Below are 26,576 nucleotides of genomic sequence, written 5' to 3'. Positions count from 1 at the left end.
ATAGAAAAAGTATTTTAATTGAACAAAAAACATAACCACGAAAAAAGTCCTTTAATATTCTTAATTAACCATTAATACTTACCTGTCCCTTTAAATAAATGATCCCACGCAATATCCTCGGAAATGTTCTATCAGTTACAATGTAACAAAGTTATTACAATATAACAACTTTGTTACATTGTAACTACGCCGCACCCGACGTCACTCACCGCCGCCGCCGCCTCTGCGCTGCAGGACCCGACAGAGCTCTGAGCTATAGCTCAGAGCTCTCGAAAGCATCTTTGTATTTGGGCTCCAAGGAGCCCCATTGGTCCTTAGCAGACCAATGGGGTTCCTTCTGATTTGAAGGAACCCCATTGGTCTGCTAAGGACCAATGGGGCTCCTTGGAGCCCAAATACAAAGATGCTTCCCAGAGCTCTGAGCTATATAGCTCAGAGCTCTGTCGGGTCCGTGCAGGACGCTAAGTCCCCGCCGGCTCCGCTGCCCTCCCCGCCTCTCCCACATGTCACCCACATGTCACCCACATGTGGGTGACATGTGGGTGACAGATGTGGGCGGGGTGGACAGCGGGAGCTGCGGGGACTTAGCGTCCTGCACGGACGCGTATGCGGCGGCTGAGCGGCGAGTGGCGTCGGGTGCGGCGTAGTTACAATGTAACAAAGTTGTTACATAATAACTTTGTTACATTGTAACTGATAGAACATTTCCGAGGATATTGCGTGGGATCATTTATTTAAAGGGACAGGTAAGTATTAATGGTTAATTAAGAATATTAAAGGACTTTTTTCGTGGTTATGTTTTTTGTTCAATTAAAATACTTTTTCTATGTGTTTGTGTGTTTATTTACTTTTAACTCTTAAAGGAAATGGGTAAGGGGTACTACAAGTACCTCTATACTCATTTCTCCTGGGAGGGGGGTGGGCATCTGGGGGACCCCTTTTTAAAGGGGACTCCCAGATTCCACCATGAACCCCCCACCCAGGAAACACGGCCTCCACCTCCACCGCCCATCGGAGGTGGAGAAGAGCCCCTTGTCCTTGGATTGGACAAGGGCTCGGAGGGGGAGGGGAAAGCTTGGCTGCCCCTCCCCTTCCGAGACCCCCCAATCCATGGACCATGCGGGCTGGTATAGTCAGGGTGCGGAGCCCCACGCGGCCGGTGCTCCGCATTCTGGCTATCCCAGCCTGCATGGGGGACAAGGGGTTAAAGAGGTCCGGGAGGGGGGACCCCACGTCGTTTTTTTTTTTATATTTCCCACACTCAGAACGAAGTAAGTAAAACTCTTCCCACTTGGGGGAATCTATGAAAATAATACACTATTGTTACCTGTGCAAAAAAAACTGACATTTTCCGCATTTAAAAGACATTTTCGCCCTTGAAACTTAAAAATCGATTTTCTCAAAAACTATAAGGTCTTTTTGAAAAAAAATTTTTTCCTCTTATTCCCACTGATCCCCTTAATATACCCTGGGAATTTGGTGTTCCTAAACTTTAAGCAGGCTTTGCTATTAACCGTTAAAGTCGGCGGGTTTTTAAATGTTTACATTTTTCCTTTGAAACTTTAACATTGATTTTCTCAAAAACTATAAGGTCTTTTTGAAAAAAAATTTTTTCCTCTTATTCCTCCTGATCTCCTTAATATATTCTCCAAATTTGAGGCTCTTAGCATTTAAGGGGGCTTTGCTATTAACCCTTAAAGTCGGCGGCTTTTTTATATTATACGGAGCGTTACGGTTTAACACGAAATTACGGTAGCGTTTAATGCGAAATTACGGCATGATACGACTGTAATGCGAAAATTACGCGAAAATTACGCTTACGCGAAATTTCGCGAAATCCTTCTTCATTACGATTATGTACTTACGGCCATAATCGTAATTACACTAATTACGCGAAATTTCGCAAAATCGTAATTAGGTCATTACGCTCATCTCTAACTGTATACTTCCCCACCTCTTGTTTCCACCCCATTCCTTTAGATTGTAAGTTTGCAAGGGCAGGGCTCTCACCCTTTTGTGTCATGGAATGTTATTAATTTAATTGCTTGCACACTGTTAGACATTTATACATTTTAGTCATCATGTTTAATCAAATTATAATCAGCAGTGCTGTATTTTTTATCAGGGTTCATATTTGATGTATATCATTGTCTGTATCATTATGTATCCCTTGTTTGTTTTCTTACATTGTACAGCGCCACGGAATATGTTGGCGCTTTATAAATAAATAATAATAATAGTAAATGCATGGGCTCCAGAGGGCACATTTCTTGGTTAATCTGCCCATACATTGCTAGATGTACGGGCATCTTAATACATTTAATATATACCCTGCAGATCAGATGTTCCTGACAAAAATATTTTAAAGAGAACCTGAGGTGGTTTCTAAGAATAATATCAGCACACAGAGGCTGGGTCTGCTTATATTGCACAGCCTCGGTTGCTATCTCAATCCCCCCTAAGCCCCCCTGCGCCCTGCTATGCCCTCATAAATCACAGCTGTACTGTCGACACGCAGCGGGCTGTGTTTACCTATGTAGTGTCACTCTCGCCACTCCCCCCGCTTCCTGCATAGCTCCGGTCCCCGCCCGCGTCCCTTCCCTCTCCGCTGATTGGAGGCAAGGGACGCGGACGGGGACCGGAGCTATGCAGGAGGCAGGGGGACGGTGAGAGTGACACTACATAGGTAAACACAGCCCGCTGCGACACTCTGCGTGTTGACAGCGCGGCTGTGATTTATGGGGGCAGAGCGCAGGGGGAACTTAAGGGGGATTGGGATAGCAACAGAGGCTGAGCAATATAAGCAGACCCAGCCTCTGTGTGCGGATATCATTCTTAGAAACCACCTCGGGTTCTCTTGAAGATTAGCTGCATGCTTGTTTCCTGTGTGTGGTTTTGTCGCTACTGCCCAGATAAGCAGGACTGCCATGCAACTGGTGTTGTTTAAAAGGTAATAAATATGACAGCCACCATGTGTCTTTCACCTTGGGTTCTAAAGAATTGCATTATAAACCACCCAGTGTGCAGATACATCTTACCTTCTTTTATTAATTTCTTTCTAATTCAGTATATTCTGTTAATCACTTTTCAGATACTGGTGGATGGCCATGATATACGATCACTGAATGTCAGACACTACAGGGAGTTGATTGGTGTGGTCAGCCAGGAGCCGATACTGTTTGGGACCACTATCAAAAATAACATCAGATATGGAAGAGAAAATGTCACTGATGAAGAAATTGTGAAAGCGACCAAAGAGGCCAATGCCTATGACTTCATCATGGAGCTTCCTGATGTAAGCACTAGGAATTTAAACACACACACACACCACACACACACACACACACACAGCAGATGGTATGGTGAGCACGGCACACCCATCCTTGTGATCTCTTACAATTCTGATTCCTTTTTACATTTCAGAAATTTGAGACTCTAGTAGGAGAAAGAGGAGCTCAGCTGAGTGGTGGCCAGAAGCAAAGAATAGCCATAGCCAGAGCCCTGGTCCGCAATCCCAAGATACTGTTACTGGATGAGGCCACCTCTGCTCTGGATACTGAGAGCGAGTCCATTGTGCAAGCTGCTCTCGATAAGGTAATTCTGCTGCTGCTACAAGATAAAAAGTAAAAGTATTTTTTAAATGAAGGTGCCCTGTAGTCAGTCTGGTGAATCATCACAGCATCTAGATAGTGAACTGGCTGAAGACATGACCTTGGGCATAGGAGACCTGGCTAGAGCCAGTACCTATTCAGTATGGAGTCCTTCGGCAAGACTCCTAAATGCTTCAGGCTGGCCTATTTCCTAGGCATCCTTTGGCACAATGTCCATTGAGTTGCAGCGGACAATATCATTACATCACAACACATATGCAATTATATGCCTACGGGGCTATCACATTGATTGCAGTTTTGGGGGTTCCCTTGGGATATTGCACTGAATGCATTATTCCATCATGGTTGCCGTACTTATGGATTGGGGGTCATGGTAGCCATACTTGTTGTTTGATTCACAGGTTTTGATGGTGGTCCCATGATTTATTTTTGTCCCTTCTGTCACCTGATATACAAGCACAGAGGAGGTGGTGTTCGACTGATCTAGTGTTACTGACTTAGGGGTCAGTTCACACTGAAGAAGAAAATGCAGCATTTTCCGTAATGCAGGAAAACGCAAAATTAAACAGTGAACACATCCTGTTATTCATAGGCTTCACACTGTCAATTGGAACACGAACACATCATGCACAGACTGGATTGCAAAGTCCTGACCTGCTGCATTTTTCCACAAACCTAACATGATTGCGCCTCATACGCTGCAAATCAGACGCAATAGAAGCCTACTAAGCTGGTGGCATGAATAACGCTCACCTGTCCGGTGGATTTTCGGTTCCATCATGGCAGCGGGTGGCGGACAATGGGAGAAGTGGCAAATTGTATGGCAGCAAATGGTATGGCAGACAGACGGTTGGTGATACAAATGCAGCGGATGGAAATGACAGGCAATGTGAACAACGCCAGCGGTTCTGAATCCTGAGTGGATCCGCGTTGCAGTGTGAACCAGCCCTTACATAACTGCTTTGAAATTAGTTTGCGGCTCCTGTTGTGAAATTAGTGACTTCTAGAAGTCAGACAATAGCAGCTGTGAAAGCCACGAGCCCCAGGTTTATATTTCGACAAGCACACTATCTGCATGGAGTTTGTATGCCTGTGTGGGTTTCCTCTGGGCAATCAGGTTTTCTTCTACATCTTTAAAATATACAGATAAGTTCATTAGTTCCTACCAAAATTGCTTTGAGACTATGGCAGGAATGAGCGCGTACGTTAAAAAGGGGCGATGGGAAAAAAGGGCGCCGGGTTTTTAACGATAAACATGGATTACGTTTAAAAATGTATTTCGTTTAAAAGTAATGTTTTTAAACGTTATAAATCATTAAATAATGTGTATTAAATCGGCAATTGTAAAAACGTTAATCTTTCGTTTAAATAATGAAACGCATAATAACGTTTAAAAAAAAAATTACTAAGTAACCCTCCCTGTACCTACCCCTAACCCCTAGACCCCCCTGTTGATGCCTAAACCTAAGACCCCCCCTGTTGGTGCCTAAGTAACCCTCCCTGTACCTACCCCTAACCCCTAGACCCCCCTGTTAGTGCCTAAACCTAAGACCCCCCTGTTGGTGCCTAAACCTAAGACCCCCCTGTTAGTGCCTAAACCTAAGACCCCCCTGTTGGTGCCTAAACCTAAGACCCCCCTGTTGGTGCCTAAACCTAAGACCCCCTGTTGGTGCCTAAACCTAAGACCCCCCTGTTAGTGCCTAAACCTAAGACCCCCCTGTTGGTGCCTAAACCTAAGACCCCCTGTTGGTGCCTAAACCTAAGACCCCCTGTTGGTGCCTAAACCTAAGACCCCCCTGTTGGTGCCTAAACCTAAGACCCCCCTGTAATTGTTTTCGTTTAAAAATAATGTAAAAAAAAAAAAAGTAATGTTTTTCGTTTAAAAATAATGTTTTGGAAAAATATTGTACTGGTTTTCGTTTAAAAATAATATTTAAACATGTATAAATCATTAAATAATGTGTAATCATGAGAAACAGTAATAAAACATTAAGTCTCCGGGCGCCGCTTTTAAAACGTTAGTTTTCTCCGGCGCCCTTTTTTCCTACCGGGCGCCCATTAAACGATATTTATTATAGAAGTGAATGGCGGCGCCCGATTTGTCCACTAGCCTCAGGCGCCCGAATTTACTGTTTCTAGGGATGGTCGGAATGCCAATTTCCGATTCCGCGGTAAATCCGCATTCCGTCATGTACCGATTACCGATTCCGCCTTACGCTACCAATTTCCGCATTCCAATGCGGAATTTCCGCCGGAAATCGCGGAAATTCCGCCCGACTTTAACATCGATTTTCTCAAAAACTATAAGGTCTTTTTGAAAACTTTTTTTTGCATCTTGTTCAGAAGATTCTGTTTAATAAACCCTAAAAATTTGGTGTTTCTAGGACTTACAGTGGCTTTGCTATTAACTGCTAAAGTCGGCGGATTTTTACTGTAATATAAAATGCAGAAAATAGGCAGATGCAGATTTTCTGCATTTTACATTACAGTAAAAATCCACTGACTTTAATGGTTAATAACAAAGCCCCCTTAAGTCCTAGAAACACCAAATTTTCAGGGTTTATTAAACCGAATCTTGTGAACAAGATGCAAAAAAAAGTTTTCAAAAAGATCTTATAGTTTTTGAGAAAATCGATGTTAAAGTCGGGTGGAATTTCCGCGATTTCCGGCGGAAATTTCCGCGATTTCCGGCGGAAATCCGCCTACGGCTCTTACATTACCGATTTCCGCATTCCGATGCGGAAATGCAATTTCCGATCGGAATTTCGGAAATTGCATTTCCGCGGAATCCGAATGAGCATCCCTAACTGTTTCTGGAATGAGCTCCTCTGAGGGACACATTACTGTAAAAAGAATTTTAAGTGATATTTATTTTTGTGTTTTTTTCTTTTGCAGGCCAGAGAGGGTCGCTCAACAATTGTTGTTGCTCATCGCTTGAGTACAGTGTGGACAGCAGATCTCATTGTGGTGCTAGACAACGGCACGGTGGCTGAACAAGGAACACATTTAGAATTAATGAAAGCAAAAGGAATGTATTACACACTTGCAACAGCCCAGGTAAAAAGTAACTTGGGAAAAACTAAGCTGATTTTTCTTCTCATTAGTTTTTTGTAGAAATTTCATATAACAAAGTCAGCAAACAATTTCTCCAAACTTGGGGATCTCACTATATGACTAAGGGCAGATTGTAAGCCCGACACGCGTCAGTTGAACCTTGTGGTTTTATGCACCTGTCATGTGGAATTCCTGAATAAAGAATACCAGCTTTTTTCAACCAATGGTCGGTTTGCGGATCCTTCTGTGTATACTTAATTAAATAGTATTGGTAGTATAGCCACTGCTGTAACTGTGACATTCCAGCCATTGTAGGTTGGAACATGTTATTTGGGCGTGGGGATCGGCAGCTGACTAATATACACCTGCACAAAGTATCAGTAATCAGATGCCCGAAGGGGTGCTAGTAACCGGTCAGCTGAAGTAGCAGATTGGATAGGTAGTGAAAGGAATTGAAAAGGTAGTGAAAGGAATTTTGTAGCTGATTGTAGATATGTAGATGATTGGCTACAATCGCTGGTTGTTTTGGAAAGCTTATGTTAGACTGGCACTCACATAAATAGGAAATGCAGTGAAAATAATGTAATAAAAAAAGTGCTTCATTTTTACAATACATTAATTATGTATAAATGATTTATTCAGTGTTTGCCCATTGTAAAATCTTTTAAATCCCTTATTTACATTCTGACATTTATTACATGGTGACATTTTTACTGTTGGCAGGTGATGTAGCTGCTGCATATTTTTTTGGCAGTTGGAAACAGCTGTAAACAGCTATTTCCCACAATGCAGCAAGGTTCCCAGACAGGAAACTGCCAGGAGTACTACTCAAGAGTTTCTTGTGGGAGGGGTTTCACCACAATATCAGTCATACAGCGCCCCCTGATGGTCTGTTTGTGAAAAGGAATAGATTTCTCATGTAAAAGGGGGTATCAGCTACTGATTGGGATAAAGTTTAATTCTTGGATGGAGTTTCTCTTTAAGTGGTAAATGGATCAGTGTAAACAGATCCGATTTCCCTTCCAACGGATCAGTTTCCGTTCCATTGCCGTTCAGTTGCTTCACTTCCATTACCCCATATCCCCCCCCCCCTCCCCAGACCCCCATAACCAAAGTGGATTATGTTTGCTACAACAGTCTGGTTTTTAGCCAGTGTGTTGTTAAGGATTATTGCCCCCAATGCAGTGCTTTAGTGTCTGTTTCTGTTCCGCTGAGCTCTGCTACCCGGAAAAATCGATGCAGTACTAAACTTACCGTCCGTTCAGCGGAGCGTGCAGAACCGTTTGAACGGACAAACGTGAATGGATCCATAGGTTAACACTGGATCTGTTCGCATCCGTTCCGTTACAATCCATGACTGTTTATTATTGCCAGTTTGAACCGGGCCTTAGGCACTTGGTGGTAGGTTCTGGTGTTAGGCACTAGGTTTAGGCAGTAGGAGAGGAGGATTCAAGTACAAATGGGTGCCAAGTCAGTGCATAGTAAAGCATCGGTAATGTAAATGACCAATATTTTTAGACACCTCCCAGCGCCCAACTTAGGCGGCGCCTCAATACATACGCATATATTATATGCTGGTGGTCAGACAAATCCAGGAACAGTACAATAACTTATTATTGTTTTGTGCCATATATTCATCATATATTTTATATTTGAACTTTTGATGGCATCCCACCTTCATAGCTCCCAACTGTTCCTCTTTTGGAGGGACAGTCCCTCTTTGGAAAACCAATCCCTCTGTCCGTCTTTCTTCCTCATTTGTCCCTCTTTCAGTACTGATGTACAGATCTATGTAAATGTTTGTATTTTTCTCCCGGAAAAAAAGAACTATAAACTTTATTCCCATCCTTTAAATTAAAATATTTTTGTTATTTTCAAATGTTATTACGAAGGGTAATCGACCAGGATAGAAATAACCATATTTTTCTCATGAAATATTTATGGTATGCGTGACTGGGGTGTGTCGGGGTGTGGTTTGAGGTGTGGAAGGGGTGTGGCTTAAATGTCCCCCTTTCTCATCTTAAAAAGTTTTGAGGTATGCGCCTCTCTCTGTATGTTTTAATCGTTTTTAAAGGACCACTATCATGAAAAAAGTAGGCAGGTAAAGTTGGGCCAGTCCATCTGCTCATGGGAGATTCTCAGGGTTTTCTTTGTTTTCAACAGCATTTCCTGAACAGCAGTTGCAAAGTCTAACTGACAAAATAGTGTGCAAGTTATTAGGGAGGCTGGCTGGTATCTTACGATTTTGGCAGTTAAACTGCTGTTCAGGAAATGCTGTTGAAAACAAAGAAAACCATGAGAAACCCCCATGAGGAGATGGACTGGCCCAAAACCCTGCGGTTCTGTCAGATTTTAACTTTCTACTTTTTTTCGTGATAGTGGTCCTTTAAAGTGTACACATGTCCTTATATCCAAGGTGAGAATTAATTCTAACTATACTTACCTGAGGCTTATTCCAGCCCCTAGACATCATTTGTGCCCATCACCATAGCTCCCATCCTTCTGGCAGCCTCTGAAAGGATTGTAGACCCCCAATTAGTGGGTTTGTTCTGGGCATGCGCCCATCCCACATACCAACACACCCACATCATAGCAGGGAGTGTATTGCACCTACCTGTGTTTATAGCTTAGACATCATTTACTCTACAAATACTCATTTTCTAGCACCTATCACACGTAGCAGCAGTTGTTTTTTGTTTTTTTTGTTTTGTTTTGTTCTGCACTTTTCTCCAGCGAGAGCACATAACTGCAAAGTTACTAAGCTTTCAGCAGCATTAAGTAATGTATGACCTGATATACCCCAGGTGAGGAACTTCTGAAAGTATGCCTTTACCAGTTATTCAATGAAATTTGTCACAGGCCTTTCAATGCAAGTATATCTCTAGTACAAGACATAGAAAGGATATACAGTATGTAAATCATATCATTCTATGGTTAAAGCTGGATCTTAAAGTGTACCTGTGATGAGAAGCTTCTCAGGTACCATACTTACCTGGGTCTTGGGGCTTCCTTAATCCCCCTCAGGGCTGCTCGTTCCTCGCTGTCTTCCCGGGTGGCTGTGGCCCCCGACAATTCAGCCCGAAAGCCTGGCCGAGTCGCACTTCATTGCGCATGTGTGGCCAGGCACGCTCCCCGTCATGCTTCCATTCCTGGGAGCAGGCGCATAATGATTCCAGGGACAGGGGGAGCGACGTGCGTGATGAAACTCGATGAAGCGTGACTCGGCCAGGCTTTCGGGCTGAATTGCCGGGGACTGGAGCCACCTGGGGAGACAGTGAGAGACGAGCGGCCCTAAGGAGGCTTAAAGGGACACTTAAGTCAAACAAAAAAAAATGAGTTTTACTCACCTAGGGCTTCCAATAGCCCCTGCAGCTGTCCGGTGCCCTCGCCGTCTCCCTCCGATCCTCCTGGCCCTGCTGGCAGCCACTTCCTGTTTCGGTGACAGGAGCTGACAGGCTGGGGACCCGAGTGATTCTTCGCGTTCCCAGACACATTAGCACCCTTTATGCTGCTATATGGTATATGATATATGCTATAGCAGCATAGATGGCGCTATTGTGGCCAGGATTGCGAAGAATCACTCGCGTCCCCAGCTTGTCAGCTCCTGTCACCAAAACAGGAAGTGGCTGCCGGCGGGGCCAGGAGGATCGGAGGGAGACGGCGAGGGCACCGGACAGTTGCAGGGGGCTATTGGAAGCCCCAGGTGAGTAAAACTCATTTTTTTTGTTTGACTTAAGTGTCCCTTTAAAGCGGTTTAAAACCCTGACATAATATTCAATAAAAACATGTTCTCCTACTTTTTATATCCCATACGGTTATCATATTTGCATTTGTGCATACATATTATTATTCATTTAGATATTATAGGTTCCCAAAATTACAGTTTTTCGCTTTGTGAGCTGACTTTGCATTTTATTAATAACTGTTTTTATTCATTTTGTATTGAGGGCAGACATGCTTTCAGTGTCTCTCTGTGTCCAGCAGCTTCTCCACAGTCAGAGAATGTGTCACATTCCTCACTTGATACATTTAAAGGGACTCCGAGCAGTGCAGAAACTATGGAAAGATGCATATCATTTTAAAGCTCTCTTTCTCCTCTTTCCAATGATATATAAACCGCCACCCTATGCCTTTTAGTTTTCACTATTTTCGCGATTGAAATTGCTGCAGCCAACTAAAAGGCGTAGGGCGACGATTTAGGTGTCGCCAGAAAGAGGAGAAAGAGAGCTTTAAAATGATATCCATCTTTCCATAGTTACTTTTAGTACACAGGACGACACTTTCCCCAGTGTCAGCAGCTCCATTCAGCAAAATGGAGCTGCTGAATTTAGGAAAAAGTCGCCCTGTGTAATACAATGTAAGTATGGAAAGATGGATATCATTTTAAAGCTTTCTTTCTCCTCTTTCTGGCGACAATCGTCACCCTACGCCTTTTAGTTTTCTCTATTTTCGCGATTGAAATCGTGGCCGCGGCAATTTCAATCGCGAAAATAGCAAAAACTACAAGGTGTAGGGTGGCAGTTTATATATCATTAGAAAGAGGAGAAAGAGAGCTTTAAAATGATATGCATCTTTCCATAGTTTCTGCACTGCTCGGAGTCCCTTTAAAGAGTAACTGTCAGGCTACAAAAGCTAATTTAAACCTCTATTCTCCTGTGTTAAACAGTTTAGAAGGAAGCCAAAAAGGCATTACTGAAGATAAAAATCTCTCTTACATTTGATGTGTGCTTATCAGCAAAGCTGTTATTCCCAAGCTCTTAAGAAGACGCAAGCCGCATTCCATACTGCAAAGCATTCTGGGGTTCTCCCCTCGGCTGCTAATGAGAAGTTACAGGGTCAAGTAACAATAGCATGTAACTCAGTCCAGCGCACAGCACTGATAAATCTCCAGGCAGAGTACACTGCAGGAGTCCGCTATTGTTCCTAGCCACATGGCTAATTAATATTCACTGCACACTACTGTTATTCAGTACAAGCTTTTCTGTGATCAGGAAGCAGGGAGGACATGACCACAAATTTGGCTTCATAGGAGACAGACAAACATGGAACCTGCCATGAGCTGTCAGGACCATCATTCTCTGCATATACTATATAAAAATTCTGTGAAATCCAAACGTGGACAGTGAAATGCATATGTAATGTAAGTACAGCCTATATTTAGCTACTGATATATGTGTTTATTTTCTCTGAGACCTTATACCTAACAGCTCCTCTTTAAGTAAACACAAGGTAACTGATATATGTGTTTATTTTCTCTGATACCTTATACCTAACAGCTCCTCTTTAAGTAAACACAAGATAACATAATCTACAACTTCAGATGCGTCCACATTTCACTGAACTGAACTTTCAAGCTCTGTGTGTAACCCTTCCAATGCTGGTCTAGTAAAAAAAATGCTTGTTGCATTTAATATGGTGTAAATAATATTTTAGAGCAAAGATGAAATGCTGGGTTATATTCCGCTTTAAGGAAGCCCAGGGAAGTATGGAACCTGAGACGTTTCAATTCTCAGGTTCCCTTTAAGCACGGAAAATTATAGCCTGTATGATCATTTCAGGTAACACAGACGGATGAAGATAGTGAAAAAGATGAACATGACATACAAGGAAAAACATCCCCTACAAAGAACCTGGTCTTTAAATTGCCAGCTCAGAAACCTGTCTCAGTGGAGGAGAAAGAAGATGACAAACATGAAGAAGCTGATGCAGATGAGGTCAACTTTTTTTTTTCGCTATTAAACAGCTTTATTGAAAGCATTAAAGAAAACAATACATTAGCACTTTCCTGTTAAAGTAAGAAACCATGAAACATGAAACAAGATTATAGTCTGAGGCAGGGAACACACTTCACAGTTTTGTACGCGTTTTCTGCACAGAAAAACTGTTATTCAATGGGCTAGTTCACACTTAATGTGTTTTTCACACACGCAAGAAAAAAAACTGACATTCAGCATCATGAGTCTGCACATTTTGTCAGTTTTCTCTACCAATTACATCAGTTGCTGTGAAAAAACACGTGCGTTTTCCTGCATAGACACACCCTTAGTGTGAAGAAAAAGTATGCAGAAAAATGCGCGCAGAAAACTGAAAGACAAATGTGTTCCCTGCCGGAAAGGATCCAGTTCAATATCTGAACAGAGTAATAAAGGCACTAAGTCCCTTACTTCATAATTATAGAAAATCTAGAGAGAGGAATGCGGAAACTTGTAATTACATTCACTTTAACCTGATTGGCCATTGAGATAGCAGAAGGATATCCTGTCTCATTAAAGGAATACTGTAGGGGGTCGGGGAAAATGAGTTGAACTTACCTGGGGCTTCTAATGGTCCCCCGCAGACATCCTGTGCCCGCGCAGCCACTCACCGATGCTCCGGCCCCGCCTCCGGTTCACTTCTGGATTTTCAGACTTTAAAGTCTGAAAACCACTGAGCCTGCGTTGTCATGTCCTCGTCACCAGGATTGTATGCACAGGCACAGACCATACTGGGCTTGTGCTATACACTCCTGGTGACGTCAGTGGGAGCGAGGACACGGCAACGCAGGCACAGTGGTTTTCAGACTTTAAAGTCTGAATTTCCAGAAGTGAACTGGAGGCAGGGCCAGAGCATCGGTGACTGGCTGCACAGGAACAGGATGTCTGCGGGGGACCATTAGAAGTCCCGGGTAAGTTCAACTCATTTCCCCCGACCCCCCTACAGTATTCCTTTAATGAAAAATAAGTCTCTTGTTTAGGGGTCTACTACTAATAGCCACAGCTGCCATAGCAGACATATAGCAGCACAGTTTGCCCTTAACTTGCCTACTGCCCACAACTGAGGTGCACATAAACCAGTAGCATTAGAGAAACGATGGAAGCAGAGCTTGCAAGTAAGCTGTGTTGAGAATTCAAGTGTTTTTCCTGAACACTCTGGCCACACGTGATACATTAAATTTTCAATTTATCAGCAATTCAATAAAAACAATCAGCTGTATAGAAAAATCGAAAGCCAACTGAATAACATTGGTTCTATTTACCTGTGCAGAAAGCGGGAATGGGGGGGTTAGGTTTTGCAGGGGGACCCAGTGGTCTTTAGTTACGCCCCTAGCCCTAATGCAAATTTTCAACAAATCAAGACAATGAAAATGGCTTTGCTTTAAATGGCTGGTTACTGTTGTGTACTCCTTCAAGGACTTAAGAGGCAAACGGAAAAAAATATTTTGTGCATCTTCTTCCAGCCCTGAGCAGCAGTCTCAGTCCCTCGCCACAGCAGTAATTGTGCGTAGGCGCAGTATGCGCCAGATGATGTGGATGTGCTGGCATGAGCGCCCGTGCAGGCGCAGAAGAGCTGACCCCACCAGCGGGTCCCTATTATTGCGGGACGGTCAGCAGGGTTACCGAGGACCACCGGAGTTGCAGCAAGGGACTGAGACTGCTGCTCGAGGTTGAAAGAAGCCCCAGGTGAGTGCAAAATATTTTTTTAGTTCGCCTCGAACGTCCTTTCAGGATTTTAATGTGTGAATGTATAGTGTGAATTCACATTCTAACATCTGTGAGTTGATTTATAGGACGATCTGCCCAATGTATCCTTCATGAAGCTTCTAAGATTAAACCAGTCGGAATGGCTGTACATCCTGGCTGGGACACTGGCATCACTTATTAACGGATCCGCTCACCCAGCCTTCTCCATCTTCTTTGCAAAAATTATAGCTGTAAGTATATTAGGATATTCTACCTGAAAATATTGTTCTCAAGAAAGCATCCGCTTAGATAACCAAAGACAATATGGCTTCCTCTTTTGACAGATCTTTGGAATTGATGATCCAAACCAGATCAAACAAGAATCTGACTTTTACTGCATCATTTTTACATTTATTGGAATCGTGTCATTTGTCACATACTTCTTACAGGTCTGATGTTACCAGTCAGCTTCAGATTTTATGGAACATGAAAGTTAGAAACATCCTTTTCAATATACATTGGGGGAGGGGGGGTTCCACTGAAAAATTATCATTCTATCGCATCTCATCCTATATAATAAAACCCCATGTGTCCCTGCGTCATCCCCCTGTCCCTGTGTGCGTGTGTTTTGGCTACTGCGCATGTGTAGCTATTGGGACAGGAGGAGGACGGGGCCGGGAAAGGGGGGTGGTTGTGCACGCATGTCTGCGCAACATGCACAGCTTATGCGGCAAGAGCCTAGCGCCCATTTTTTAACGGGCCTTAGGCCTAGTCCTATATAATAATACCTAAGTGTCTCTGTGTCCTGTCCCTGTGAGTGTGTGTGTGCGTTTGCGCTACTGCGCATGTGCCGCATGGACAGCCGTTGGGACAGGTGCGCAGTAATGACAGACCTAGAGCCCGTTTTCAAATGGGCTTAGGTCACTAGTGTATAATTAAAACCCTTGTGTCCCTGCATCCTCCTGTGTCCCTGTGTCCGTGCTTCCAGACCTGACAGTTTGCTTTCTGTGAACCTCATTGCATTGTGGGAAATAACAGCTTTTTCCAACTGCCAAGCAAGGAATCTCCCTGTGTGCATAAACTTTGAACATCGGTGGGGGAGGGGTGAGTGGGAGGTAGTGGCCATGGTCTAGTGACCGTTTTTTAACGGGTGGGCCTTTTTACTAGTCTTTTATAGTTTTTGAGATAATCAAAAAAAATTCCTGACCTGGTACCTAGAGGGGGGTTAGGCATTAGGTGGGGCGGTTCTTGTTAAGTACCTAGAGGGGGGGGAGTTAGGGATCAGGTGAAGGGGTTCTTGTTAGGTACTTAGAGGAGTGGGGGAGGTTAGTGTTAGGTTTTAGATGGGGGGGTCTTTGTTAGACACTTAGAGAGGGGGTTAGTGTTAGGCTTTAGGTGGGGGCTTCATGTTGGGCACTTAGAGGGGGGTTAGGATTAAGCATTAAGTGCGGGGGGGGGTTAGTCTTTTCGTGCACTTAGAAAGAAGTTTAGGGTCAGGTAATTGGGGAGGGGGGGGGGTTAGGGTAAGGCATTAGGTGCTTAGAGGGGGGGGTTAGGCTTTAGGTGGGGGGTTCTTGTTAGGTACTTAGAGGGGGGTTAGTGTAAAGCCTTAGATAGGGGGTTTCTTGTTAGGCACTTAGAGGGGGTTTAGTGTAGGGCATTAGGTGGGGGGCTCTTGTTAGGTACTTAGAGGGGGGTTAGTGTAAGGCATTTGGTGGGGGGCTCTTGTTAGGCACTTACAGGAGAGTGTGCAAGTCTGTAGTGCATAGCAAAATGCTGGTAAACTAAATTGCCAATATTTTGTAAGTAGTGGCACCACCCGGCACCCAACTCATGTGGCAGTGTCACAATATGTACTCGCATGCAGGACCTTCAGATTTTTCTGTGTTGGGCGAGGTGTTGGGTTATGCCCGTTCTTTTTGCAGCATTGTAAACACTTTACAATGAAATTTAAAAAAACAACTGAATAACGAATTAACAATCTCGTCTTACATCTCAGGGTTTCATGTTTGGAAGATCAGGTGAAGTTCTTACCATGCGATTAAGGCACATGGCATTTTCATCAATGTTACGGCAGGTTAGTGACATTTTATTTCTAGATATTAGACCTCAGCCACATTATGTAATGCCAGTAGCCGTCCTTTATGTAACATCCCATGGCACCTGCATTGCTCTAGGTTGCAACACCCATTGCGCTGCAATAAAACACTGCTGTATAATGTATAGTGGGAAAATGTTGATGTCTTTAGGCACCACACACTACACATGGTGCTGAAATGCTCACATTTAATCTTGATCGGCCAATTTTACCAATTAAATTAAAGGAGTCATCAGGCAATCTATCCTACCCCCAGTCTGCTTACCTGGGGCTTCCTCAAACCCCTTGCAGCTGACATGTTCCACGCCGCAGCTCCTCTCTCAACCGCCAACCCGTGATTCCCGCCACTGCAGAAGGCGTCCTTGAGGTCGTTCCCTACTGCACCTGTGCAAGCGCCGCTGTCAATCAAGTTCACGTTGTCAGGACTGTACTGCGCAGGCGCAGTAGTTCCGCGCCTGCACCGTACAATCCGGACAACGTGGACTTGACTGACAGCAGCACTTGTGCAGGCGCAGTAGAAGAAGGCCTGGCGAGACACTGTGCGGGGGCCCGGGCTAGCGGCTAAGAGCTGAGCTACGGCGTGGGACATGTCAGCTGCAAGGGGCTGGAGGAAGCCCCAGTTAAGTAGATCGGGGGAGGGGGCGGTAGGATAGATTGCCTGATGACTCCTTTAAGTATGAGGACTTACAGATTTGTAATACTTTGAACAGATTGTGTAGGTAAGCTCTCGTACTACAGTTAGCGGAGAGCCATGGGGGCAAGCTTCTCTTTCTGCCTAATTAATTTAATGCAAAGCACTGCGCAGAAACCACTTACCAGAGCTCCAGGTGCTGGTCCTCTTCTACAGCTGCCTGTTACCTCCATAGGCTGCCAATGTGTCACCTGACCAGCATTGGACCATGTGACATATTAGTAGCTGGGTAGAGGATTCAGTAAAGAAGCTGGCAGCTGCAAGAAGTGAAGAGGGACGGTGCCCGATGCTCAGATGAGTGGTTTCCGCTGCACACTGCTCTGCATATGCTCTGTGGGTGCCAGGTTAGTGTTACATTCGGGGCCCATTGCTTGAACTCTCAAGCAACCAGAAATTACACATAACTGCCATCAGGCAATCCCACCTGGGCCGGATAACCAAGATGCTACTGTACATAGAAGTAGTAAGAATGGGCAATCACAATTGTATTTATGTAAGCACCTTTACTGTATTCTTTGTAATTGAAGGTATTGTTGATGAGCCAGAACTATGTTCTGTGCTGAATGGCTCTGTCTCTGGTATGAGTTTACCATGTCGAGATTTGGTGGCAGATAAATGACATTGGTTCCTTTGTTGAAACATTTACAGTGCTACCATGAGTGGTATGGGTGGACAGGTGGATGCAAACAGGGGCAGCCTTAGGCATGGGCCATCTGTGCACATGCACAGGGCCACCATTCCCAGGGAGGGGGGGGGTTACCACATGCGCTTATGACCTGGACGACCTGGTCACTATGGCTGCACGCATCACTGCCTGTCCCTCATGTCACTGCAGGTCACGGTGACACCACATCCGTGTGCTGTACCAGCACCTGCATGCATCATTAGTAAAGGCGTCTGCAGCCTAGTTGCCAGGAGGTATTCCCCATTAGCCCCGCCCCCAGCAGCATGGAGAAAAGTTGCCACATGTTTAGACAATGGGGACAGAGGCAAAACGTAGTGGCAAATTTCAGCAAAAGTTAAACATTTGTGTCATGAGCACAAGGCGGCTATGCAGTGTCCGCAATGGACGTGGCTATTTACCGTGCATAAGATACCACATTGACATTGGTGGGCAAAGGGACCACTGATTCTTTCACTGCCCGGGGCCACCTAGAGCTGTCCCTGATGCAAAAATTATGTTTTCTGTTAGATAAAATTCATGATTGTGTGGAAAGGAAAAATTGTGTGTGAAAATGCTCATTAGAAACAAAAGTAGATCGAGAGCAGAGGTAGTAGCAGGAAGGAAGATTATATAGCTTCCTCTCTGGAGCCTGTTTTATAGATGTGAGAATGTATGAGCAAAATAGATGCTAGTAAAGAACAAAGTAAGATTTTTGATAAAATATTGGCAAACGTTATAGCTATTTTAGGTTGATGTAATTATTATTGTTGTTTATAGAGTTCTGACATTCTAATCCCTTCCATAGTCATATGTCCATCATAGTCTAGGGGCCATTTTAGGCGGAAGCCAATGAACTTATCTGTAGGTTTTTTAGGATGTGGGAGGAAACCGGAGTGCCCAGTTCACTGAAACCTAGTTAATTCTCACACCAAAACTATAAATGATGACCCAAAATACAGAATGATATGTTTGTTTGCCTTTCCCAAGGAGGTTGCATGGTTTGACGAGAAGAATAATAATACAGGAGCTCTGACAACAAGACTTGCTTTAGAGGCGTCACAAATCCAGACGGTAAATGTCATTTTTTTTTATTTTTATTATTATTTTTATTCACATCTCAGGGCTTTTTCTGGCCAATTTGGCACCCCAGGCAAGGCATCTCTTGTCTTTCTACCCTAATCTCCTTAACAAGAAGCTCATAACCTAAATCAATGACTTTTGTGAGCACCAATCTGGGACGTAACTACAAATTATTGGGCACTCCTTAAAACTTTGGTGCCCCCCCTCCTTCCCCATGTTCACACCCTTTCCCTTGCCTACTCCTGGTGACCTTCACTGCCTGGGGGTCAATTTTACAAAGGTCATAAAACAAGTATAGACATCATAATCTTCACACCTATAACAAGTGTAGCCACATAAACACCAGATCTGGAGGATGAAGCCCCTTGAAGAAGTAGTTGGGGCCCCCTTACATCTCTGGGCCCCCCTGCGTTTATACCCATGGCACCAATAACAATTTGATAGTTTACATAGAAATAATGATGTTTCTCAAAATAAATGTGTAAAGGATACACAAAATATTACCACGCCATATGCATCTCACTGACCCAAATTCACTGAACCCATATAATAAACCCTTCCAATACTGATGGTTGGTTTTGAGGGATGCATATCCACTATATAAGCATTATGCTGTTTATATAAAGCCTTGGTCTTTGCAGGTTAAAATATTGTCCTGCAAATCCAGTGGGCACAGTAGTGCACATTTAGGTGTTAAAATTCCCATCCATCCCTTACTTAATAGAACTAGAAGTTGGCTATACAAATTCCATAAAGTAGATTAGCTCTGGTGCCCCCTCCTACAGTTGTCACCCCAGGCACCTGCCTGGCTTGACTATACCTATAAACAGCCCTAGGTATGTTGTTTTATTTATATACCTGTATGTATATATATATATTCAGTATGCAAGCTTGCATCCTCATTCCACGCATAAAAAAAATCTTAATTGATGGCTGATGCTATTTGTTATCCCCCTTGCAATTCTGGCCAACCAGTGCTGCCTTCTGAGAGGAGGCATAGCTGAGCTGCCATACACTACCCCTGCCAATTGGAATGCAGGAGAGGGCGTGGCTTAGCTGCCACTCAACCCCCTTCTCATTGAGGCGAATGTAGAGGACTAATCTGGATTAGTGTTAATGTTTTAATTCAGCATATCAGATTTGGAATACCTAAATACTGCCATATCCAACATTTTAACACCATTTCAGTACCAAACATGTGGACAGTTATTATGGCGTGTTTGTTTTTGTGTTCCATTAGCTACGACTGAATGGAACTTTGCAAGTCTACCAAAAAATGCATGACAAAGAAACAAACAAAAAAATATTATGGCCTCAATTCACTAAGTTCTCTCTCACTCCTGTCTTTAATATTGTTTCTGAGCTGTATCTAGTAATAAATGTGATCGATCTGAGATTTCTTGCATCATTAATTATATTTTGTTGTTTTCATTCTTATCGCTGTATTCAGGCAACAGGATCCAGACTTGGCTTATTTGCAGAGAATTTGGCCAGTATGGGATTGTCCATTATGATTGCATTTGCGTTTAGCTGGGAGATGACACTGCTGCTGCTGGCTATGGCGCCTGTCCTTGTGATCACTGGCCTGCTGGAGACTAAAGCCCTCACTGGCTTTGCTAATCGAGATAAGAAGGAACTTCAGGCAGCTGGAAAGGTACATTTTCCTGAGCCATGGATCATGTTTTCCTAACACGCCATCTACAATGCTTTTGGGGATAATGTGTGAAAATGCATGTATTTTATAGCAATTGTCTATGCTATGTAATAGCACATGCGTTTTCACGTTCACAGTGTGTGTTGCATTATTACGTTATAACATGTGCATTATGCAAAGAACATAGTGTGAATGTACCTTAAGGCCTAGGGCCCACTACAGCGATTTCTTTTCAATATAATTTTTATTAAGATTTTTCAAAATAACAGTATTGAACAATTGGAATTGTACTAATATCATATGAATACACAAGATAGAACTATTAACTTAAGCAGTAATAAGAGTGGTTAGAATTAGAATTGTGTAACTGTGAGTGAGTCCGTTCCACATCTGGGTCGCCATTTACTTAAAATAGGAGGTAGCTATTATTGTGAGGCTGAGCGATGCTCCATCATTTACAGGTAGCTAGAGGGGATGGGACTAGTCAGATCACTAGACCCGATAAAGGTATGAGATAGTTGATGAGAGTGCAATAGCTGCAGGGGCATAGCCATCTGCCTGCAGCTGGACATACGTGGGGGGGGAGGAAGGAGAGGCGCAACGATTTGTCATTATTAGCAAGCATTATAACTCGAATTAGTCAATGGAGATATGACAAACCAGTTAGGAGCCATAAAGGGCTATTATATATAAAAGGGAAGTCGAACCTCTATGCAGATTTCAGCAAGGCTTGGTGTACAGAGGCGCCAGAGTAGAATAAAACCGTTTAAAAAACGTCTAAAAGAGGGGGATGTTCAGGTGGACTTACCTCCCTCGAAAATATAAAACTCAATTGAGTCACAATATATCAAAACAAATTTTTTTTATTTAACTCCACTTAGTGCAACGCGTTTCGCAGGTGTGGTCCCGCTTCACCAGGCAAAAAGGAGCATAACTCAATGGGTCTAAATGCAGAAGTGAGCGCCTCTGTCTCTACAGTCTATACAGAGTATTATATGTAGCAATCAGAAATCATACAGTTAAAAGTAAAGGATACAAATCAGAAAAATGTTAACAATGGCGTAAACATGAAAGTTTCAGTTAGGTATTTAGGTAATGATTTGATGGACTGTACCATGATGGCCTAAATTAGATATTAAATGGAGAGAGTTAAGTACCTCTGTTTTTTTATTAGAGAGGAGTTGTAATTTAGGGTTGTGGGTTGTTAAAGAAAGTATTTGGAAAGGTTCCGGTATTGAGGGGGAGTTCCATAGGAGTAGTATTAATTGTCTTATGGCATATAGTATATGGGATACTGCATTTTGGTAAGGGAGGCTGGGCCGAGGCAGAGGCGAGAGAGGCTCAAGCCTCGGGGCGCAGTGTAAGAGGGGGCACCCAATTCACTCAGCTATCATTCCCCTGTTGTGTATGAAGCAGAAAGAAATAATAAAAAGGGATACATGGCAGTAACTGCAAGCCAGATAACTAGAGATTAAGGTGTTGGGGGGGGGGGGGGGTCGGGGTCGGGGGCCCTGGGGCATCTCTTAGCCTATTGGCAATCAGAGTGTGACGGATGTGGTGGGAGGGATGGAGGGGCACACTTTGATGTCTCAGCCTAGGGTGCTGAAGGACTTTGTCCCAGCTCTGACGGAGGGGAACATTTTCGAGATTAATATGCAATATGGCCAGTTCGGGGGATAGTGCAAAGGTATAGCCTATGAGGTCACTTACTAGTTCTTTTATTTTTATCCAAAGATTTTTAAGTAAAGGGCACTCCCATAAGATGTGGTATAAAGTATTGCAGTTTCTCCAGCATAAGTTGGACTGTTGGGGGGTAAATTTGGAGAGCTTTACCGGGGTGTGGTACCAATCAAGAGTTAGTTTTTGATGAGTCTCCCAGTGAAGTATATTAGAAGAGGTTTTAGAAATGTTAGATGATGCCTGGGATAGGTGTTTGCAAGTTATTTTACAATTAGTTAGTTTTGGCCAAGCTGAGGCAAATTTTTGCAGTGATGGGGAGTTATTATGGATCAGAAAATCATACTATAATGAGATGCCTCTTTTGACATGTATAGTGGAGTTTAAACTTGCATATAGTGCTCTTGATATTGATGGAATATTTATTGGTTTAGGCAATCAGTAGAGAAGCTGTGCGTATTTGAAGAAGTCCTCTCTTGGGAGCTTAAATTGTGATTGAAGAGAAGGGAAAGTTTTGATGTTTCTGTCGTGAAGTAAGTCTTTTAGATACATTATGCTGGCATTTATCCAAATTTTGATTGAATGGTTGGGAATGGCCAATTGTACTATTTGGATTGGAATTTTTTGTTGGATATGGTCTGATTGTTGAGGATGAATTAGACTGAGGTATAAATTGCCATGCTTTTATAATTTCTTACATAGAAGGAAGCTGTGGTTTAGTATAGGGGAGTTTTAATATTACGGCTGAAAGCAGGGTTTTGAGGTTGGAAGGAAAGAACTCTCTTTCTAAATGTAGCCAGAGATTATAACTTGTAGGGGACCACCAATGTTTAGAGCTTTCTAGTAGGGAAACATAGTAATATAGGTGGATGTTGGGGAGACCAAACCCACCATCTTTTTTAGGAATATATAGGGTATTGATGGCAACCCTGTGCTTTTTATATCTCCAACAGAATTTAGATAATTAGGATTGTAGTTTGGTGTAGTTTCAGTTTAGGGAGGATAACCATTTTAAAAGCTGCAGCCTGGCCTGCATGGGAAAGTTCTGTTTTGGAGATTTTAGATGAATCAGTTTTAACCATATTGAGGAGTGGAAGATAGTTATTTTTGTAAAGACCTTTTAGTAGATTTGGGAAGAGTGATCCCTAAGTATTGGATATGTGGGCTGGCCTATGGAAAGGCAAATGTCTCTGATAGGATTTCACTAGAGCAATTTCAGCAGCGGTTTGGGATCACCGGCAGTTGAATGTGAATGGAGGTGAGCCCAAATTACAATCGTTCAACTTGTACCATTTTTCTAGCAATCGTGATTCAGTGTTAAGTATAGCATCACTGCAAAATTGCTTTTCAATGGCTATACATAGCAATTTCAAAGCAATTTAGCTCTTGTACTACCCAGAAACCTGCAGTTTACTCAAAAGCCCTTCCAGAAACTGAAATTGCTGATCGCAATCGCTTTTGCAATTGCTAGCACTAAAATAAAATCGCTGCAAAAAACGTCAGGAATCACTGCTGAAAATGCATTAAAAAAAAACGCTAGCAAAAATGCGGAGCCATTGTGACTGCGATCAGCGATCTGTAGTGGGTCCCAGGCCTTATTGGGTATTAGTGCAAAGGCACATAATATTATGACATGTCAGGAGACAGGATTGTCTCCTGACAAATTTAGGGCGTTTTCAAACAAACAGCTAAATGTTGCATTAAACACACAGTTTGGTCACACAATTCCAGTGCCTTCTGGTTGCAAATTAATGTAACCGAATTGGAGCATTTGTAACCCCAATTGTGTCAGCAGTTACCATGCGGTGCGGTTATTAGCCAGTAAAAAAAACGCTGGATGTCGCTTCCAGGGCCGGCTGGCGGCAGCTCAGATGCACATACAGTGATTGCTGCAAGTGCTGGATGCTTTCAGCAGGCTGCAAGCTCTCTGCACATAAATAGGAGCCGCTGACAAGCAGTTGAGTGTTCTGTTGTCAGCGGTTCGTCTTTTTTTTTATCCATGGTTTAAGTATCCCTTAAGGCTGCTTTCTCACCAAGACGTTGTGTTTAGGGGACGTTATAGGTCGCATAACGTGCCCCTAACGCAACGCCTGGTGGTGGTGGAGGATGATGCTACCAAGAGCCGTGTTAAAAGCAGCTCTTGGTGCGCCTGTTCTGTCGGATAAGCTGCGGAGACCACGTGAGCGGAGCTATCCGCATCACGTGGTCCCGCCAGCTAATCAGCGGCCGCTCCAGGAAGTAAACACTGCAAGTGCAGTGAATTATAAGTAGCCATGTGCCTGGCTACGTAGCAGACTCTCTCCGCCTCCTCTCCGGCTCGCCCATAAAATAAAAATCACCCATACTGAGCATGTGCAATCAGTCTAACGCAGCTTAAGCCACTAGAACGCACAGTATGCTGCACTTCAAAGCAACGTGCAGCGTTACTGTGTAACGCAACGTGGGCACTGTGAACAGCCCATTGATTTTTCATTGCTGTGCGGTGGGGTGCGTTACAGACTGCTCTAACGTGCGCCTGTAACGTCCCACTGTGAAAGCAGCCTTAAAGTTTAGATTCATTAAGCTTCCTGAAACATCTCAGCTGTGCTGTTTTTCTTATAACCAACAGATTGCAGTTGAAGCTGTGGATAATATCAGAACTGTTGTATCCCTAACGAGAGAGAGGACATTTGAGAAGAATTACACTGAAAGCTTACAGAAGCCCTTCAAGTCAGTTACTGCCCTATCCTGGACCATTTATTCTCACCTTTATGTATATTTTTATGATCCAAAATGTTTTTATTTGGCTATGCTACGCTTGTCTGTTATTTTTTTTTTAATGCAGCATAGGTACACTATAATATCAGCTGTTTATTACTTTATGTTTTTCTAAGGATCCTCAGATCGCCAGAAAAGTTTCATTATGTTTGGTACAATAGTGGAACCTTTTGACTTTAAGATATAGCAGTCATTTTAGGTGACGTGTATTGTCAGTGCAGGTGAATTATAATGATGATCAAGCATCAGTTGCAAGCTGCCATATATTTGCTCTTTTAGAAATATGATATTATGTAAGCAGCAACCATAGTTTAAATTGTTTTTTGTTCTCTCTGCTGAGATAGTCAAATTTCAGGCACTTTGGGTGGGGCAGCTGCAGGTGTCTGGACTGTATCATTTTGTTTAGACTGCAAGGGTACAGTGTCTGAATCTGTCTGAGGAGATTTCAGTCTATATCAGACAATGGTACAGGAAGGGAGCACATTTTTGGACCATACCTTGCAACTTTTTGAGATGAGAAAGAAGGACACTTTAAGACACACCCCTAATCATGCCACACCTCTAGTCATCAATCCCAAAAAGATTTCAAAAGCAGGGTTACAATTCAGACCACACTGGTCCTCTCTATCATCATATTAAACATACATTAAACGCATTTTCAGTAGAAAAATACATGTTTACTCAGATCTGTACATGAGTCCAGAAAGAGGGACAAATTAGGGAGAAAGAGGGATTTGATTCCCAAAGAGGGACTGTCTGTCTGGAAAATGGACAGTTGGGAGCAATGCATTGTCTGGACTCCGAATCAAGTATTTTGCAAAGGATTTGTTTGGCATAAGCTAGTCAAGGAACTTCTAAATAGTCATGAACAAGGCCTACAACTGAGTACCTACACACATCTAAGAAAAACATTTGAGCCTGAAATAGAGATTTAACAACAAAAGATCTAAACATGGAAGAGACCAGATCCTATAGTTTTTAAGAATTTTGAAACTGAAATGTTGTCAGTACCTAATATACTGTAGATTTTCAACTGCTCAACAGTTTGATGTTTCTTTTGATGTACCTTTCCTTCTATAATGCATTAGATGTTTTTAGTGAGTGACAGTTATGGACTGCAGGCAGGTCATTTTAGCATCCAGAGTCTTTTTTTATGAATCTGTGTTGTTGTAATACATGCAGAATTTGGATTAGCATTACCTTGCTGAAAAGAGCAAGGCTTTCGCTAAATACATATTCAGACATATTCTATAGGCATCATATATTGCTCAAAACTATGTACTGTATTTTTTGGACGATAAGACTCACTTTTTCTCCCACAAAAGTAAGGGAAAAAAGTCACTGTGTCTTATAGTCCAAATGCATGGAGTTCCTGACTTGTGAACACCTGCCGATACGAACCTCCAACCCGCCACAATGTCGGGAACTCCCTGTACTGTGCTCATCCAGAGGAGGACACAGAGGGACAAACAGAGGACCTAGGGGTACATAAAGGGGCATAGAGGAGGACACAAGGGGGCATAGGGGAGGACACAAGGAGAACAGAGGCGCACACATGGGGGGCACAAGGGGGACAGAGGAGGTACAAAGGGTGCATAATCCACAAGATGCTGCTTTACCATGGATGCAACAGGTTTAGTATATATTTTTTCCCCTGTTTTTGTCCTCTAAACCTAGGTGTGGTTTTGTCCTCTAACCTTAAAGTCAGGAGCATCTTATAGTCCGAAAAAAATACGGTATATCGTTCATCATTAATGGTGCCTTCCTACAGATGCCATGTGCACCAAATGTAACCTACAGATGCCATGTGCACCAATGCACCCCCACGTGGGCTGTGTGTGGTCTAACAAG

General features: G+C 43.2%; 1 protein-coding gene across 6 annotated transcripts in view; it reads left to right on the top strand.

The window, feature by feature from the left end:
* Positions 1 to 26,576, top strand: part of LOC137518306 (ATP-binding cassette sub-family B member 5-like) — a 232,054-nt gene that overhangs the window by 189,906 nt on the left and 15,572 nt on the right. For 5 of the 6 annotated variants that reach the window (XM_068235978.1, XM_068235980.1, XM_068235979.1 and 2 more), the window contains 10 exons: positions 3,092 to 3,295; positions 3,424 to 3,594; positions 6,507 to 6,668; positions 12,224 to 12,379; positions 14,212 to 14,355; positions 14,449 to 14,553; positions 16,104 to 16,181; positions 18,545 to 18,628; positions 20,088 to 20,291; positions 24,577 to 24,677. In XM_068235978.1, the coding sequence (XP_068092079.1) occupies positions 3,092 to 3,295; positions 3,424 to 3,594; positions 6,507 to 6,668; positions 12,224 to 12,379; positions 14,212 to 14,355; positions 14,449 to 14,553; positions 16,104 to 16,181; positions 18,545 to 18,628; positions 20,088 to 20,291; positions 24,577 to 24,677 (1,409 nt within the window). The remainder of the gene's footprint in view (positions 1 to 3,091; positions 3,296 to 3,423; positions 3,595 to 6,506; positions 6,669 to 12,223; positions 12,380 to 14,211; positions 14,356 to 14,448; positions 14,554 to 16,103; positions 16,182 to 18,544; positions 18,629 to 20,087; positions 20,292 to 24,576; positions 24,678 to 26,576) is intronic. The other variant, XM_068235981.1, reaches the window with a different exon arrangement.

The sequence above is a fragment of the Hyperolius riggenbachi genome, chromosome 5 (genome assembly GCF_040937935.1).
Source record: "Hyperolius riggenbachi isolate aHypRig1 chromosome 5, aHypRig1.pri, whole genome shotgun sequence".
In the NCBI taxonomy this organism is placed as follows: domain Eukaryota; kingdom Metazoa; phylum Chordata; class Amphibia; order Anura; family Hyperoliidae; genus Hyperolius; species Hyperolius riggenbachi.
Note: the sequence above shows the minus strand (reverse complement) of the source record. Positions and strands in the feature narration are given on the sequence as shown.